The 18,910-nt window shown below is 47.3% G+C and overlaps 1 protein-coding gene and 1 long non-coding RNA gene across 2 annotated transcripts in view; one reads left to right on the top strand and one right to left on the bottom strand.

Moving 5' to 3' along the window:
- The window catches only part of NTMT2 (N-terminal Xaa-Pro-Lys N-methyltransferase 2), a 156,932-nt gene extending 142,434 nt beyond the window's left edge, over positions 1-14,498 (bottom strand). Inside the window, exon 1 of the mRNA XM_073642689.1 lies at positions 14,191-14,498. Within this exon, the coding sequence (XP_073498790.1) occupies positions 14,191-14,344 (154 nt within the window). The 5' untranslated portion in view covers positions 14,345-14,498. The remainder of the gene's footprint in view (positions 1-14,190) is intronic.
- A 248-nt stretch (positions 14,499-14,746) lies between these two features.
- Positions 14,747-18,910, top strand: part of LOC141156494 (uncharacterized) — a 32,647-nt gene continuing 28,483 nt past the window's right edge. The window contains exon 1 of the long non-coding RNA XR_012247643.1: positions 14,747-14,877. This is a non-coding gene — a long non-coding RNA (uncharacterized lncRNA). The remainder of the gene's footprint in view (positions 14,878-18,910) is intronic.

Genomic DNA, 18,910 nt, shown 5'->3' with positions numbered 1-18,910 from the left:
GTGACTCTGTCACGTATCCCCCCCCTGCCCAAAGCCGGGGGTTTGGGCACCTTAAGACACAAAGCAGGGAATTCTGGAGAGGGCATCAGCATTAGCGTGTAACTTCCCGGGTCTATGCTCCACGTGAAAATTAAAGTCTTGGAGACCTAAGAACCACCTAGTTACTCGGCCATTCTTACCCTTCTTTTCCCTCAACCATCTCAAAGGGGCATGGTCTGGCACCAATTTAAACTTTCGGCCAAGTAGGTAATATCTTAGTGTGTCTATGGCCCATTTTATGGCTAAGCATTCTTTCTCCACAATGGCATAATTTTTCTCACAGGACGAGAGCTTCCGGCTCATATACAGGACGGGATGCTCTTCCCCATTTATCTCCTGTGACAGCACGGCTCTTAGGCCAACTTCTGAGGCATCTGTTTGGAGCACAAACTCTATAGTCTGGTCTGGTGTGACCAGGACTGGCTGCTTACAGAGTGCCAGCTTCAGCTGTTGGAACGCCATTTCGGTTTCAACCATCCATTTCGCCATTTTTGATTTGGTACCTTTCAGAAGGTTCGTCAGTGGTGCGGCAATCATAGCAAAATTTGGGATAAACCGCTGGTAATATCCCACGATTCCAAAAAACGCTGTCATCTGCTTCTTGGAGAGCGGTTGCGGCCAGTTCTGAATTGCCTCAATCTTATTGACCTGTGGCTTAATTTCGCCTCTCCCGACGATGTAGCCTAACTACTTGGCTTCCTCCTTCCCAATGGCACATTTTCTCAGATTTATCGTAAATCCTGCCTTCCTTAGAGCATCCAGAATCGCCTGTACCTTTGGCAGATGACTAGCCCAGTCTGGGCTAAAGACGACAATGTCATCAAGGTAGGCTTCAGCATACTTCTTATGTGGGCCGAGGATCTGATCCATAGCCCCCTGGAAGGTGGCTGGTGCTCCCTGCAGTCCAAAAGGCATTCGGGCGTACTGGAAGCACCCATCAGGTGTTGAGAAAGCTGTTTTCTCCTTGGCCCTCTGGGACATGGGGATCTGCCAGTAGCCCTTTGCCAAGTAGAGGGTGGTAATATATCTCGCAGGTCCAAGCCTCTCGATGAGTTCATCGACGCGGGGCATCAGGTATGTGTCATACTTGGAAACCTCATTCAGCCTGCAGTAGTTGTCACAAAATCTCCCCTCCCCGTCGGACTTTGGCACGAGAATGACGGGATTCGACCATCCGCTCTTTGATTCCTCTATCACGCTGAGGTCCAGCATCCTCTTCACCTCAGCTGAGATTACCTCATGGCGGGCTTCAGGAATCCTAGAGGGTTTGAGGTTTACCCTAACATGTGCTTCCGTCAGCACGTCATGCTTGACCACCTCCGTACGCCTGGGCAACTCTGAGAACAGGTCACGGTTCCGTTGCAGCAGCTCCCTACATTGTTGCTTCTGTGCTTGCGATTGAGTCTCTGCTATCATGATGTCTTTGACTTTGGCTTTCGGACTGGCTCCCAAACAAGAAGCCCCCAGAGTTTCCCGATCTCGCCACGGTTTGAGCAAGTTCACTTGGTACACTTGGTGTGGCTTTCTTCGGCCAGGCTGGTGAACTTTGTAGTTCACTTCGCTGAGTTTCTCCACCACCTCATACGGGCCTTGTCACTTGGCCAGGAACTTGCTCTCGATGGTGGGAATAAGCACCAGCATGCGATCCCCAGGCTGGAACTGTCTCAGCCTCGCTGACCGGTTATAGACCCTTGCCTGGCCTCTTGTGCTTGGAGGAGATGAGCCTTCATGATAGGCACCACTTTCACCATTCTCTCCTGCATCTAGGCGACATGTTCTATGATGCTCCGGTGGGGCGTAACCTCGGCTTCGCAGGTTTCCTTGGCAATATCCAGGAGCCCTCGGGGATGTCGTCCATACAATAGCTGAATGGGGAGAAACCTGTAGTGGGTTGTGGGACCTCTCTTACCGAGAAGAGCAGGAATGGTAGCAGGTAGTCCCAGTCATGACTGTCCTTCTCTATGACCTTTTTGAGCATTGCTTTTAAGGTTTTATTAAAGCAGGCCTTCTGTCTGAGGATGGTAAACAGAGGTTCACAGCTGGGTAATCTGAAGGACTTTACACAGCTCCTTCATTACCTTGCTCATGAACGGGGTTCCTTGGTTCGTTAGGATCTCCTTTGGCAGTCTGGTCCTGGCAAATATATGGACAAGTTCCCAGGCGATGCTCCTACTCGACAAATTCCTCAGTGGTACCGCTTCCGGGTACCGAGTCACATAGTCCATGACCATGAGGACGTATTGGTGGCCTTGGGCCGATTTGACTAAGGGCCCCACTAGGTCCATGGCAATCCTTTCAAAGGGAATTTCTATCACAGCTAGGGGGAGTAAAGGACTACAGAAGTGGGAAGAGGGCGAGGTTATCTGTCAGGTGAAGCAGGATCTACAATAGTTCAGGGTCCACCCTCCAGCAATATGCAAATAACTGTTAGCCGATATCCCCATTATAGTGTAGCGTCGACTGTAAATCACGGGCGGCTCCTGCACATATACTGTGCACCACCATAACTGGGATGTAGAATTACGGTAGTTTGCATTAAAGGGGTTCTTTGGTTAAAGCGAGTTATCACTGATCCATGGGATCCACAGGATCAGTGATCACTTATTGATCGTTTGGGTCCGAACATTGGAAAACGCACTTATCGGAAGAATGGAGAAGTTTTATGCCTGACAGGACACTTATCCCCATTTTAAAATGCAGCAGCAGGTGTGACGTCTGTCCGCATCTCCATTCATTCTCTTTGGGGCTTCCAGAAAAAAAACAAGAACAGCCAATGAGGGAATGAATGGATCAGTGGCCAAGTCTAACATGAGCTTTAGTCTAATGCGGATAATAGCTCCACATTCTACCAATTGATGCGGGTCCCAGATGTCAGACCCCCACTAATCAATAATTTATCACTTATCCTGTGGAGAGGTGATTACTTGTTTTCCCCGGAGAACCCCTGTAAGTGCATCTTGTTCCAAGTATTTAATCACTAATGGAAATAAAGAATCTTCTCCTAATTAATATCAGAGAGAACAAATGACCGCCATACACAACACAATCCACAATACCAACATCAATAGTATCATATACAAGGGAGAAATACCACCACACCATGACCAGACCACATATTAGCACCACATTGTGACAAAATAATACTACATACAAGGGAGAAATACTGCCACACCATGACCAGACCACATATTACCATCACATAGTGACTTAATAATACCACATACAAGGGAGAAATACCACCACACCATGACCAGACCACATTTTACCACCACATAGTGACTGAATAATACCACATACAAGGGAGAAATACCACAACACCATGACCAGACCACATATTACCACCACATCGTGACCGAATAATACTATATACAAGGAAGAAATACCACCACACCATGACCAGACCACATATTACCACCACATAGTGACTCAATAATACCACATATGTGGTGCCCCTGCTGCACACTGGTGCCACAGATCCAGAGGGGTGCATGGGTGGAATTCTCCCCAGTGGCCTCAATTCATACAGACACCTTCACCCAAGTCCACTAGATGGAGCCCTGACAGGTATATAAATACTGGGCGGTGGAGTTCAGGAAGTCAATCAGTGGGAAGCAGACAGTGTGACACCATGCTGCAGCTCCAGACAAGCTGAAGTCTGCGTGGCTGAAGGCCAGGCTAGGCCCAAGCTGCGGGCTAGTCTGGCCAGTGAGAGCCTGGAGCGGGCTAGAAGGCAAGTGAGAGTTCCTGTCAGGCACAGACAGGGACAGAACTCAGAGAGTCTTCTCAGGGAGTCTGCATGAGAGAGCCTGCAGACTGAGGAGAAGAAAAACAAACGCATAAGGGGCAGAGGAGCATAACAGGCTCACCCCGAACCATATACCGGACACCGGGTCCGCGCCTACGGGGATCTTTATGACCAGTAGGAACAAATGGAATCCCTGGAGAACTACAAGTCCCAGGTTAACCAACTGCTGACCACAGCAACAGGGTTAGGTACCACTAAGGCTCCAGCGACCAGGAATAGTGGGAACCAGGAGGAAACCCTACCGCCAGGTCAGTAGGTACAAGAAGGAAGCAGTAAGCAAGCCAGGCCTAGCTCCAGGCAGGCCCGAAGCTTAGAGAGTAAAAGACATAGATCAGGAGGCCTTACACCCGCTCACTGGGGAGAATCCAGAAATGTACCCTTCGCCCTGAGTGCCCTGGACTGTATCTGCATCACCACCAGTAAAGGTATTGAAGTTTGCCCTTGTGTGTGTGCCTGTACTTCCTCTGGGACCGTCCTGCCGTCTCTCTCCTGCTTCCGCCATCTTTCTACACCTCTACACTGCCCTGAGGCCTGCTCCACCTGTGGGGAGCCGTCCCATCATAGCTGCCCCTAACATCAGCCTCAGTGGACTGCCGCAGCGCTGGTAACCTCTTACCAGAATCCACAGGTGGCGTCACGAAAAATACCAAAAATCCCCATATAAAAGCATTCCCCCATTTCACTGACCGCCCTGGGTCACGGCCCGGGTCAGCCACCGTGATATCCCCCGGCAACCAGAGGCCCGGCTGCCGAGTACCCCACGGCCCTGGGGGCGAGTCATTGTTTTGGCGTCACGAACAGGATTGTGTGCCCGCTTCCATCGGGTACTGTGCGCCTTTATTGAACTGAACTGTGTGTTAAACTGCGGTGAGGAACACCACCATTATCGCGCTGCAGCGCAGGAAGAAGAAGGGCGTAACCGCGGGAACCTGGGAGGCGTAACCGCTAGAAGCGCGCAAAGTTGAGGACACACCCCGCCCCTGACGTCGAACCAGGAGGCGTCAGGTCCTGGAAGGAGCCAGAGGACGCTCTAACGTCAGACGCGAGCGACGCAAGGTCCTGAAAGAAGACCGTCGCCCGCAGAGCTGCGGCCTACCTGTGGAAGAAGGTAGGCTCCGGTTCACTAGGGGGACGCAACGATGTCCGAAGCCCAGCAGAACACCGCGGCACCGAGGCCTGCTCCACCTATGGGGAGCCGTCTTATCATAGCTGCCCCTAACATCAGCCTCAGTGGACTGCCGCAGCGCTGGTAACCTCTTACCAGAATCCACAGATGGCGTCACGAAAAATACCAAAAATCCCCATATAAAAGCATTCCCCCATTTCACTGACCGCCCTAGGTCACGGACCGGGCCAGCCACCGTGATATCCCCCGGCAACTAGAGGCCCGGCTGCCGAGTACCCCACGGCCCTGGGGGCGAGTCACATACAAGGGAGAAATACCACCACACCATGACCAGACCACATATTACCACCACACATTGACCGAATAATACCACATACAAGGGAAAAATACCACCACACCGTGACCAGACCAGATATTAACAGCATATAGCATCCAAATAATTCCCCATGATTTCTATTCCCCCACCTCCATCATTGCTCTCCCTCATACCCATCATTGCTCTCCCCCCACCTCCTCCATCATTGCTCCCTCTCACCCCCATCATTGCTCTCCCCCACCTTCTCCAATATTGTCATATCTCCCCCACCTTCTCCATCATTGTCATATCTCCCCTACCTCCTCCATCATTGTCATATCTCCTCCATCATTGCCATATCTCCCCACCTCCTCATCATCATTGCCATATCTCCCCCACCTCCTCCATAACCATTGCCATAGCTTCCCCCACCACCTCCATCATTGCCATATCTCCCCCATCACCTCCTCCATCATCATTGCCATATCTTCCCGCACCACCTCCTCCATCATTGCCATATCTACCCCCACCGTCTCCTCCATCATTGCCATATCTACCCCCACCACCTCCCCCATCATTATTGCCATATCTCCCCCTACCTCCTCCATCATCATTGCCTTATCTCCCGACACCTGCGCCATCGTCATTGCCATATCTCCCCCATCTGCTCCGTCACCATTGCCATATCTCCCCCCAATTGTTCCATCATCATTGCCATATCTCCCCCACCTGCTTTTGACTCACCCCCTGGGCCAGTGCTGTAGTGCGGCGCGCGTGCGCGCGGGGGATACCCGGAGCCGGATCCGATGGGGGGTAGTAGTCTTCGTGTGGCGGTGACCCGGTCCGCGCCCAGGGTGGTCAAACTAAGTGGCAGTTATTGGTATGATGGTATTAGTGTCCGACTACGCCACCCGTTGATTTGCGGTCGCAAGACCGCCACTGCAAAACAGTCCGCTGAGGCCGATGGTATATATGTGCAGCTATGGTGGTATAACCCCCAACGGGAGAGGTATAGCCTCAGGGCAGCTGGTGCGGGTGAAGGGAGTGATAGTAAGAGCGTCCCGATACCTATGGTGCTGGTGGTGCGATGGAACACAGAGACTGATTGCAGTTTTCAATGCTTTACTCACAGTTGTTATTAACGTCAGTCCTGCAGGCGATGACGACCCGAGCCATGCTGCGTCCACCAGGTACGGGGCTCGACCAACCCCCAGGCAGTTCCAGAGTGTGACCTTGAACTCCTTTCCCCGTTCCTTTCTCTGGCCGTCCCCACTAGGGACCCACCCATGTCCAGCTTCCTCGGGCCTTCTGGTGGCGAAACCTTTCTCCGGTCTCCCTGACCCTATGTGGCGTGCCTTCGTGGTGGGTGTAGTGAGTGGTCGCACCAAGACGTGGCCACGACCTCCGGTTCCTGGCTGAGGATAAGTGGCCTCCACCAGTTTGGGATCCGGTACCCTGATCTGCCAACCCTTCACCCGCTGACTCCTAGCGTGTTCGGGTTCCTTCTTGCTTCATGTCTCTGGGCCTTTCCTTATGTTTCATTCTTTCCTTGCTTCTTGTTCCTTTCTTCTTCACTCTTGCTCCCTCCAGGGGCAGCACCCAGACAGGGCTGCTGCTCCCTGTCACTCCTCTTCTCACTCTTCTTCTGTCTGACTGCACTCACTCCTAAGATGGTGCCCACCTTTTATACTCCCTCTGACACCCGAGCCCAGGTGACTAGCAACCAATGGGCTCCTTCCTATGCCCAGAAACCCACTCCCATCTGCCCCTACACCACTGGGATATTCCTCCCCCCCCTCCCCACTCCAGCCAGGAACAGAAGCTGTCGTACCTGCACATCTTTCTAGTGGGAGTACCGTCGGTCTGTTCCTCGGAAATGGGGTGTGTGTGGTGCATGCAGCTAACTGAGTTCTAGTCCACACTCCATCCTTACCCGGGAGTGGAATACCACACCTCTGGTTCGAGGTGCAATACCCCTGTAGCAGCCGAGCCCTCGGGGTGCTACACTTTGCCATCATTGCCATATCTCCCCCCACCTGCTCCATCATCATTGCCATATCTCCCCTTCCTCCTCCATCACCATGCCATGTTTATCTCCCCCCACCTCCTCCATAACCATGCCAATCATATCTCCCCCCACCTCCTTTATCACTCTCCCTCATCTCCACCCATCATCACCATTGCTCTCCCTCATCTCCCCCACCTCCTCCATCACCATTGCTGTCCCCATTTCTCCCCATCTCCAGTCCAGTCAACATTTTCATATAGACCCTCAGACGTTAAAAACACTGTTTCCACTCATCAGCTTTCTGAATGCGTAACAAATTACAAGCCCCTCTAAGATCAAGTTTAGAAAACCATTTAGTCCCCGTAAACTGATTATATAGGTCGGGGAAGAGTGGAAGTGGGTAAGTATTGTTAACCATAATTTTGTTTAATTTACAGAAATCTCCATCTTTCTCTCTATCAAATAAAAACCCAGCAACTACAGGCGAGGAGGAAGGACGAATATGACCCTTCCGTAAACTTTCTTTTACATATTCTTTCATAGCAGTGCGTTTATGACCCGATAAATTATACACGCAAGCTTTAGGTATTTAGGCATTAGGAATAAGATTAAATAGGTTCTCAACTACTATTAACATTGCCCCCATTGATTTAAATTGTGGCAACAAGTGTTTTTGTAAATACTTTGCGTGTTCTTTATTGCATGTGAGGGGCGCTATCGCTGGTCACTTACAGGCATCATGTGACCCCAGCTGCAGCCGGCACATTCGCTTCACATGGCGGTCGTGTGACCAGAAATCATCAGGCCATGTGACAGGAAGAGCCCCGTCCATTAATAAGCCGCAAGCGCGCTGGCCATTATATCATAAATGCCTGTTAAAGCGTAGGTGCACTCCACAGTCACAGCCTCCAAAATGGTCGCTGGAACACAAATGCGTTTCATTTAATGGTCACGTGACCGGAACCAATTAGGTCACGTGACCGAATACTCACTGGCCATTATACTTACTCTAGCAGCCAATGGAGATGCTAAGAGCCAACTCAGAGTGGATGGTCCAAAGTGGAAAAGAAGGGAGGGGAAGAAAAGAACAACTCAACAGCCCTTACTAGTATAATAATACATCCTACTTTTATGACATCTAACACAATTGTTTGTTATCAAAGGAAATGCCTAAATCAGGTAGGATTAAACAGACATATTTAAGCTTATGATATACATAAGCACTGACATAATGCTGCTACGGACAATTGAAAAATTATCACCACCTCCCTGCTAGACAATGAAAAAGTGGAAAGGGAAGGGAAAAAGGGGGGAAATCATGAAAATAGTGGGACAACAACTAGATAACCCACATAGTGAATAATAAAAAGATATTGACAAATAGATGAATATATAACACAGTCCAAATGCCTATATGTTTTAGGCTAAATGTTTCCTCTCAGTAGGACCTTAAAATACTGAACAAAAGAGAGTCAAGGGAAGCTGACAAAGTTCAACTTCTCGTTAAGTCCCCCTGAAGCTACAGACTCGAGCCAGAATATCCATCTTGTTTCACGTTGTAATATCTTTTTATCCCAGTATAGCTGGAGGAGGGATAACCTCAATAACCCTAAAAGAGATTGCGTTAAGGTCCCCTTTGTATATCAGATTAATATAACGTGCCAAAGAAGTATCCCTATTGTTACGGATATCCCCCAAATATTCGTTGATCTGTACTCGCAACTGCCTTTTTGTCTAGCCTATATAGTCCATAGGGCATGAGCAGGTACAAAGATAAACCACACCGAAAGTTCTACATTTAGCAAAATGTCTCATAGTATACTCCCTGCCTGTCATGGCTCCCTTAAATGATTTACATTGAGTTACATATTGACAGAAGCTACACGAACCATAATGCAAGGTGCCCAGTGGTTCAGGTTCAAGAATGCTGACACGAACTAGACTCAGAGTCACTGGCAGGACGGGATTCAGACTCAATTAAGACTACACAGGTTCTGGATCCTCGGGCAGAATGGATACTGACACAGAGTCACAGACAGAGCTGGATTCAGATACTGGAACAGGCTCCGACAGCAGGGCCGGCGTCAGCAACCCAGTGCACCCGGGCAAGTGCCGGGGCCCTGAGCAGGCTGAGGGGCCCACTCACTGTCGGGGACCCCTGCGCACTATGAGACCCGTGAGCGGTGCGGTGCCAGCGCCCGCCACCCCCTGCTTGCTCAGGGCCCCGGCACCCGGCACAATACTTACCTCTCCCCGTGCCTCCGCAGCAGGTCCAGTCTCTTCCGCGGCTGCTGCACTGTGACGTCTCAGGTCAGAGATCGCGGTGACGTCTTTACACCGCGCTCTCTCCTGAGCAGTCACAGTGCAGAGCAGAAGATGCTGGCAACGCTGGAGTCCGGAGCAACGGCAGCAGGTGAGAAGCGAGGTGAGTATTTGATTTTTTGTTTTTTAATATATGGAGGCGTGGGGCATTATAAGGGGGGGGGGGTGACATCCTGCATGGGGCATTATAAGGGGGGAAGAGATGACATCCTGCATGGGGCATTATAAGGGGGGTGGTGTGACATCCTGCATTGGGCATTATAAGAGGGGGTGACATCCTGCATGGGGTATTATAAGAAGGGGTGACATCCTGCATGGGGCATTATATAGGGGGAGAGGTGACATCCTGCATGGGGCATTATATGAGGGGTGACATCCGGTATGGGGCATTATATGAGGGGCGACATCCTGCATGGGGCATTAAATGAGGGAAGACATCCTGCATGGGGCATTATAAGAGGGGGTGACATATTGCATGGGGAATTATAAGGGGGGGGGTGACATCCTGCATGGGGCATTATGTGGGGTGAACAGAGTGCATGGGGAATTATAAGAGGAGGGGGTGACATCCTGCATGGGGCATTATAAGGGGGTGACATCCTGCATGGGGCATTATGAGGGAGGGGAGAGGTGACATCCTGCATGGGGCATTATGTGGGGGGTACAGCTTGCATGGGGCATTATGTGGGGGGAACAGCCTGCATGGGGCATTATTTTGGGGCCAGTATTCGGTATGGAGCATTATAAGGGGGCCAGTATCCTGTGCAGAGCGTAATATGGGGGCCAGTATCCTGCATGGAGAATTATTTGGGGGCCAGTATTCTGTATGGAGCATTATATGGGGGCCAGTATTTTGTACAGAGCGTAATATGGGGGTCAGTATCCTGCATGGAGCATTATTTGGGGGCCAGTATTCTGTATGGAGCAATATAAGGGGGCCAGTATCCTGTACAGAGCATCATATGGGGGCCAGTATCCTGCATGGAGCATTATTTTGGGGCCAGTATTCTGTATGGAGCATTATAAGACGGCCAGTATCCTGTACAGAGCGTAATATGGGGGCCAGTATCCTGCATGGGGCATTATTTTGGGGCCAGTATTCTGTATGGAGCATTATAAGGGGGCCAGTATCCTGTACTGAGCGTAATATGGGGGCCAGTATCCTGCATGGAGAATTATTTGGGGGTCAGTATTCTGTATGGAGCATTATAAGGGGGCCGGTGTTCTGTACAGAGCGTAATATGGGGGTCAGTATCCTGCATGGAGCATTATTTGGGGGCCAGTATTCTGTATGGAGCATTATAACGGGGCCAGTATTCTGTACAGAGCGTAATATGGGGGCCAGTATTCTGTATGGAGCATTTTATGGGGGCCATTATTCTGTATGGAGCGATTCACCAGTTTCTGAGCTGTTGTGGAATTTACAATAGATATCGGTCATGTATTATAAGAAGTGAAATCTTTGGCCTTGTACTATATATATATATTTCTCTGCGGTATCTGTGCATCATGAAGCGTGGTATGTGTTAAAGGGGCCCACAGAGACTCTTTCACCCGGGGCCCACAAAAACCTGGAGTCGGCCCTGTCCGACAGTACCAACTCTGGAACTCTAACAGGACTGACACAAGTGCAGGTTCTAGCACTGATGGAATGGTTACAGGTTTGGGTACCACCGCTGCAGCTTCAGATACTGGTGGAGTGGCTTCAGGGTTAAGGTACCACCGATGCAGCTTCAGGGTTCTGATACCGCCGGTGCAGCTTCAGGCTGCAGGGACCGCCATATGCAGTTTCAGACGCAAGGAACTGCTAGGTTTAAGGTTCAGGTTCTGGCCACACAAGGACCAGGGACCTAGCAACTCATTAGCTGCGTCAACACTAACAAGGTGAGAACGTTGCTCAGGTACCTCCCTACTGGGGTGCCTTTTATACTAGATGCCTCCCAGCAATTGGCTGGGGGCATTTTCAGTGTGCATGCTGCCCCTTTAAGAACAGGGGAGTAAGCGTGCACTGGGCGTGCCACCAGTCAGACTGTGCGCCATGCACAGAAAGACTGTGCAGCGTGCACAGGGAGCAGGAAGCAGGAGACGGGAAGCTCTCCATGCGGCTGTGGTGGTATGTCGGCATCCCTGCATGGAAGAGGCAGGAGAACCATGCAGGGGCACCAGCATTAGTGTTATACAAGGTATGATGGCAGCAAGTGTTATGCGCTAACGCAGAGAGACCCAGCAAGACTAGCACCAAAACAGCAAAGGCGCAGCCACAGATGCACTTGGCCAAGCTGCTCCAGCTAGTCGAGCCTTAGAGGGCCGGGATACTCTTCACCCAGCTCCCAGTAAATGAGAGGGGGACGTTGGCAGAGCCCTTCCCAGGACTGCTGTTGCTGGGCAGCTGGCATCTGGTGACGCAGCCGGTGCCTAGTAAAGAAACAGATAACCTTTGCGAGAAATCCTGGGATTGTAGCACAAAGAGACAAGGAGAAGAACCCCAAGATCAACTCTGAAAAGAGAGCAACCAATACTGCTAGCATATAGAAATTGCAATAAACAGCAAAGACCTGGGCTGGGAACAGAGTTAAATAGCCAGCCTGATGCTGAAGGAAATGATCAGGAGCTGAATACCTTTCAATCACTGCCAGACAACCACTCCCTGCTAACCTGCACAGCAGAATGGACACAATCCCACCACTGCCAAGTACCAGACACAGCAGCGTCCTGAGTTGCCTGGCAACCGTGGAAAACAGTGTCCCATGTTCCACAGGCAATGAAATCAGTGGGAGATACGGCGTTGCGCGTCCCCACACATCCTACTCAAAAACGAGAAGCTCAATAAGATTGGTACGGTTTCCCTGCACGTGTGGTAGCTCTGCCTCCGGGGTGAACAGACCCCTTCCTGATGACCTGGAAAGGCTGACAGTGTACCCTCTCAGGGCCAGCAGGACAATGGCGGCACTTGCGACCAAGGTAGCGTAGCATCGTACCCGATCCACTTCCAGGTGGGAGACAGAACTACAATACTTAACAATTCCTACAATTCACTTGAAAAAGACGCCGATATGGCGTTGAAACACGTTGTGAATAAAAAGTATTTTCCTCATCATCATCTCTGAAGAATTGATTTACTCCAGCAGTGCAGCCCACTTACATGTTCATCCAACTGGACCCAATATCTCCTAGAGGATTTATCCACCAGCCAAGGGGCAGCAGCATGTGTAGGAGGCATGTTTATCTCCATGCCTACACAAGAGTCATATCTGTCACAACTCCATCAGGTGAGCCTAACCAGCACTCTCCTACTCTCCCTCCATAGAGTATCATCCTATTGAGCGCTTTGTTTCCCACATCTAGATGTACATACTTATTAATCATGCAATACAATTAGGAAGACATCTGATTGGCACCAAATATACTGTATTCTGCAGCAGGACAATGACCCCAAACATACAGCCAATATCATTGAGAAGTATCTTCAGTTAAAGGCTTATTCAGACGAACGTATTAAATGCCCACGTGTTGTCAGTATGCAAAACTGATAGTCAGACTGTACACAGACCAACGCAAGTAAATATGGTGGTCCGCATGAACGTGTTTACATGCTGATTGATGGTCTTTGTGTAAAAAACTGCAGCATTCACTACTTTGATCTGTAGTGTGGATCACACTCGCTCATTATACGTTAATGGGTGCATAAAAAAATAGATCCCATATGGGTTGCCATCTAAATGTCATGCGTTCTTCACCGATAGGTTACAGTGATGAAGATAACAAACTGTATTTGACCTTTATTATTAAATTGTTCATGTAAAAAATGGATGCCATACAGACGTACAAAACAGACACACGGTGTGCATACAGACATAAAAACTGAGATAAACGGACAATATACTGGAAAAATCATCTGTTTTTTATGGATGTAAAACAGATGATTTTGCATATGCTGTGATCCCGGAGAAAAATGAGTCTTGGAACTGATGATAATGCCCCACCAGAGCCCTGCTCTCAACAACATCAATTCTGTCTGAGATTACATGAAGCGACAGGAGGATTTGTGCAAGTCTATATGCATAGAAGATCTGTGATTAGTTCTCCAAGATATTTAGAACAACCTCTTTCAGTAACGGAGTACCTAACTGGAGGTGTACCTAGAAGAATTGATGGTGTTTTGAAGACACGCCAAATATTGATTCGATTCAGATTCCTCTTTTGTTCATCAACTGTTCATTTTGATAATTGATAAAGATAAGCTATTAAAATGTGTATTTTTTAATGCATTTTTACTTTGCAGCATTTTTTCCACACCTGCCTAAAACTTTTGCATAGTACTGTTTATGATAAATATAAAAAAACATACAATATGGCAGCAATATCTGTGACAATATAATTCAAGTTTAGAACAGCTAAAAATGCATCCATGGTATGAATGGAATACCATACACATAGGTGCTGAATATGGATTTAAAAGTTCAGCTTGGTACAAGTGACTACAAGATAGGACCCAGAAATAAAATGGAATGATCCAGCATGGGGATGAGATGTTCTTATTTAAATGCTCCAACACATTTATTTACTTCCAATAAAATGCACATTTTTTCACTTACCAAGAGGATATTTCTCTAACAAGTAGAGGTAGCTTGCAAAGAAATCTGTTCGTATTGCCTTGTGAAGAACAAATGACATACTATGTCTGCAGAGTTCTTCATCAGTCTTGTGCCAGCGTGACTTAAAGGCAAGGTGAGCTCCCAGATACTCCATGTTTGTGTCTTGATAGTAGTGAAGGAGTAAACCATGATCCCCAAGCTTGTAGCCTGTAGTGCTTCAGCTTTTTCAAGTGTCACTTTATGCCAGAATAAGGAAGTGTAAGAAGCTTCTGGCATTAGCAGTGAGAATTATGTGAACTCACAGCAGGTGCTGTTGGGAACTGATAGTAAAACTTGGCTGTGAACGAAGTGCTCTGTAAGTGTAAAATGATATGATCTCTCAATGAGTTCAACTTGAATCAAAAAGGCCACCCTATTTCTGGAGAATGTACTGGGCAGAACGGGAGCCCCTTAGGAATTTTACAAGTATACAATGTGTGTCATCATCTATTTAGGCATCAAACAAGTGAAAAAATAAACCATAACTGAAAAAGAGGATTTCAAGGACAAAAAGAATGAATGATATCTGGAGTTGGGTGAGGTCTTTGTTTTGCTGCTAGTTTATCATACAATCAGGGGACTTGTACTGGTGTTTATTGAGTAGCTTAATTATTAATCTGATTTACGCTTCATGCACAAGTGTTTTAGGTAAGTTAAAAATGTCTGTTCTACCAGCGTTTAGCTTTAGATTTATAGCAGTATTTTATAACCTCAATACACCATTATAATATATAGTATCAAAAAAGGCAATATTGTTAATTATTTTGGTGCTGCTCTTTGCCACTCATGTTTTAATCTGAACAATTAACTTATTTTTTTATGGAATACTACGAGTGCTGGCTCCTACATGGTTCTACCCATAACAATACAATGTAATCCATGAATCTATTCTCAGAGGTTAAGAAGTTTTTTGTACTGTAATTGACAGTAACCAATCAGATGTCAGCTTTCTCTAGTGCAAATTTGAAAATGGAATATCATTGGTTGTTAGAACTGAACATACTTGTTAGAACGGATTTTACATATGAATATCTCATGTGTACCTTCATCATAGACCTCATAAGCTTCAATTACATCTTATAGTTGTGGTCTTAAAAATAATGGAGGTACACGCAATGTGAAAACACAAGCAGTAATATTTTGTACACTCATTTTCATTCCGTAAAAAAATAGGTTCCAAAATTCAACATCTGTCTCCAAGCATCTAGCTTCATTAAACTAAAAAGAATGTTGTGTTTGTGGTTTATTAAGTAATGAGGTTTAGATTGTGTTACTGGAACTGCCAGGCTAGCATGTTATTGAGTTACGACGTGTGACTGGACCATATAAAGAAACTATTTTTAACTGTCTCCCGCATTGTGTTCAACAAAATTCCAATCATTTTTAGATGTAACTTGTAGAATGGAAATACAACTGTAACTTTAAAGGGAACCTGTCAGCAGATTTTTAGACACAAAACTAATGTCATCTATGTACAGTGCTGGCCAAAAGTATTGGCACCCCTGCAATTCTGTCAGATAATACTCAGTTTCTTCCTGAAAATGATTGCAATCACAAATTCTTTGGTATTATTATCTTCATTTAATTTGCTTGCAAGGAAAAAAACACAAAAGAGAATGAAGCAAAAATCAAATCATTGATCATTTCACACAAAACTCCAAAAATGGGCCAGACAAAAGTATTGGCACCCTCAGCCTAATACTTGGTTGCACAACCTTTAGCCAAAATAACTGCCGCTTCCGGTAACCATCAATGAGTTTCTTACAATGCTCTGCTGGAATTGTAGACCATTCTTCTTTGGCAAACTGCTCCAGGTCCCTGATATTTGAAGGGTGCCTTCTCCAAACTGCCATTTTGAGATCTCTCCACAGGTGTTCTATGGGATTCAGGTCTGGACTCATTGCTGGTCACCTTAGAAGTCTCCAGTGCTTTCTCTAAAACTATTTTATAGTGCTTTTGGAAGTGTGTTTTGGGTCATTGTCCTGCTGGAAGACCCATGACCTCTGAAGGAGACCCAGCTTTCTCACACTGGGCCCTACATTATGCTGCAAAATTTGTTGGTAGTCTTCAGACTTCATAATGCCATGCACACGGTCAAGCAGTCCAGTGCCAGAGGCAGCAAAGCAACCCCAAAATATCAGGGAACCTCCACCATGTTTGACTGTAGGGACCGTGTTCTTTTCTTTGAATGCCTCTTTTTTTTCCTGTACACTCTATGTTGATGCTTTTTCCCAAAAAAGCTCTACTTTTGTCTCATCTGACCAGAGAACATTCTTCCAAAACATTTTAGGCTTTCTCAGGTAAGTTTTGGCAAACTCCAGCCTGGCTTTTTTATGTCTCGGGGTAAGAAGTGGGGTCTTCCTGGGTATCCTACCATACAGTCCCTTTTCATTCAGACGCCGACGGATAGTACGGGTTGACATTGTTGTACCCTCGAACTGCAGGGCAGCTTGAAATTGTTTGGATGTTAGTCGAGGTTCTTTATCCACCATCCGCACAATCTTGCGTTGAAATCTCTCGTCAATTTTTCTTTTCTGTCCACATCTAGGGAGGTTAGCCACAGTGCCATGGGCTTTAAACTTCTTGATGACACTGCGCACGGAAGACACAGGAACATTCAGGTCTTTGGAGATGGACTTGTAACCTTGAGATTGCTCATGCTTCCTCACAATTTGGTTTCTCAAGTCCTCAGACAGTTCTTTGGTCTTCTTTCTTTTCTCCATGCTCAATGTGGTACACACAAGGACACAGAACAGAGGTTGAGTCAACTTTAATCCATGTTAACTGGCTGCAAGTGTGATTTAGTTATTGCCAACACCTGTTAGGTGCCACAGGTAAGTTACAGGTGCTGTTAATTACACGAATTAGAGAAGCATCACATGATTTTTCAAACGGTGCCAATACTTTTGTCCACCCCCTTTTTTAGGTTTGGTGTGGAATTATATCCAATTTGGCTTTAGGACAATACTTTTTGTGTTTTTTTCATTGAAGACAAATTAAATGAAGAGAATAATACCAAAGAATTTGTGATTGCAATCATTTTCAGGAAGAAACTGAGTATTATCTGACAGAATTGCAGGGGTGCCAATACTTTTGGCCAGCACTGTAAAGTCACTCTATTGCTGATAAGGTCCATACCTTTATTTTAGAAATCCTTGTTTCCATTTTTAAGAAATCCATTGGCAAATTTTTCTGCAAATTTGCTGAAAGTGATGAAGGGCTGGCACTGCACTTATAGCTTTTTGGCCTCTCCGCCTATTTCCCTGCCTACCTCATGTTAGTGACAGAGAGGTACGGTCACCCCTGCCCAAGATCTCACTGGGGTGGCGCATGAGCAGATTGGCAGTCTGCCTGTTGCAACGTCATCAAGACTTTACTGCGCATACAGCTCCCCTTCCAAAAAACAAGCCCTCTCATAGCTCCATTGAGCAAAAAATTTAAAGATTATGAGTCTCAGAAAATGGCAAGAAAAAAGTAAAATGTAATTTATAGTGATGAGCGAGCACTGAAATGCTCGGGTACTCGTTGCTCAGGTCGAGCACATTGGAATACTTGGGTACTCGACCTGAGCAACGAGCCCAATGTAAGTCTATAGGAAACTCGAGCATTTTTCAGGCGGCTCCCCCCGGCAGTCTGCAGAGGGCCTAAAAATTGCCCAAATCAATGGGAACAGTGCTCAAATGACATGGGAACAGCATGGGGAAGACCCCTGGAAGCATCTCTGACTCTCAGATCACTGCTGTCAACAACGTTGTCAGAGTATTACGCCACTTTTACAGACTCACAATAAAACATACAAAAACAAAACCAAAATGGATTTTCCTGGGAAATATGTTAAGGAACATCCTTTCCAGGGTAATGACTTGTATATAAGGCAAAATAAATAACCAAAAACAAAAATACTCCTCCACACCTTGGGCTATGTTCACACGTAGCGTTTTTGATGGGTTTTTGCACTTTTGCATTGCTTTGAACCAAGACAAATGCATTCACCAGTAAATATCATTTTAACATTTTACAACCTTATCTGCCATGTGGTGTGTGACACATCATCAGACACATGCATACAGTGCTGAAAAGACATGGGAACAGCATGGGGAAGACCTCTGGAAGCATCTCTGACTCCTAGGTCACTGCCTAAAAGTGTGCCCATCATAAGTGATCCTTGGCGCATGCGAAGATGCCTCCCGCCATGCACCTGTAGTTGCAGACTTGCAACAATCACCGTCCACGTCCTTGTCCCAGTGCAACGTTCAGTTGTCCCTACCCCATACCTTGGAATGCAAGCGCAAGTATGCAGGCAGCCACCCACCAACCCACAGGCTGCAATACTATACTGCCAAATTTTTGACAGCTGCTTGAACTTGAAATGTGGCCTTTTAGGCTCATGGAGGCAGAAGCTGTTCACAATCTTATGGTGGCGGCGACCGGGTATCCATACTCGGTCCCCAGCCTCCACTATTTGTCCCGGCGTCGTCTCCGCCTTCCACAAGCACGGGTCCCACAACATTACCCATGCCCTCCCCAGTGCACTTACTGGGAAGGACTGCCTAACCACAAACACATGGACAGGTGAATGTGGCCAGGGACGGTACGGAGCCAGTCCACAGCTTTTTTTTGCTGAGTTGTATTTCACCATAAAAGTCAATAATAACTCCAGCACTCAATAATTTTTGATTTG

The sequence above is a fragment of the Phyllobates terribilis genome, unplaced genomic scaffold (genome assembly GCF_046119375.1).
Source record: "Phyllobates terribilis strain yellow unplaced genomic scaffold, ASM4611937v1 Scaffold_8__6_contigs__length_399053987, whole genome shotgun sequence".
Taxonomy (NCBI): Eukaryota; Metazoa; Chordata; class Amphibia; order Anura; family Dendrobatidae; genus Phyllobates; species Phyllobates terribilis.
The sequence above is the reverse complement of the archived record's forward strand: the minus strand, read 5'-3'. Positions and strand labels throughout refer to the sequence as shown.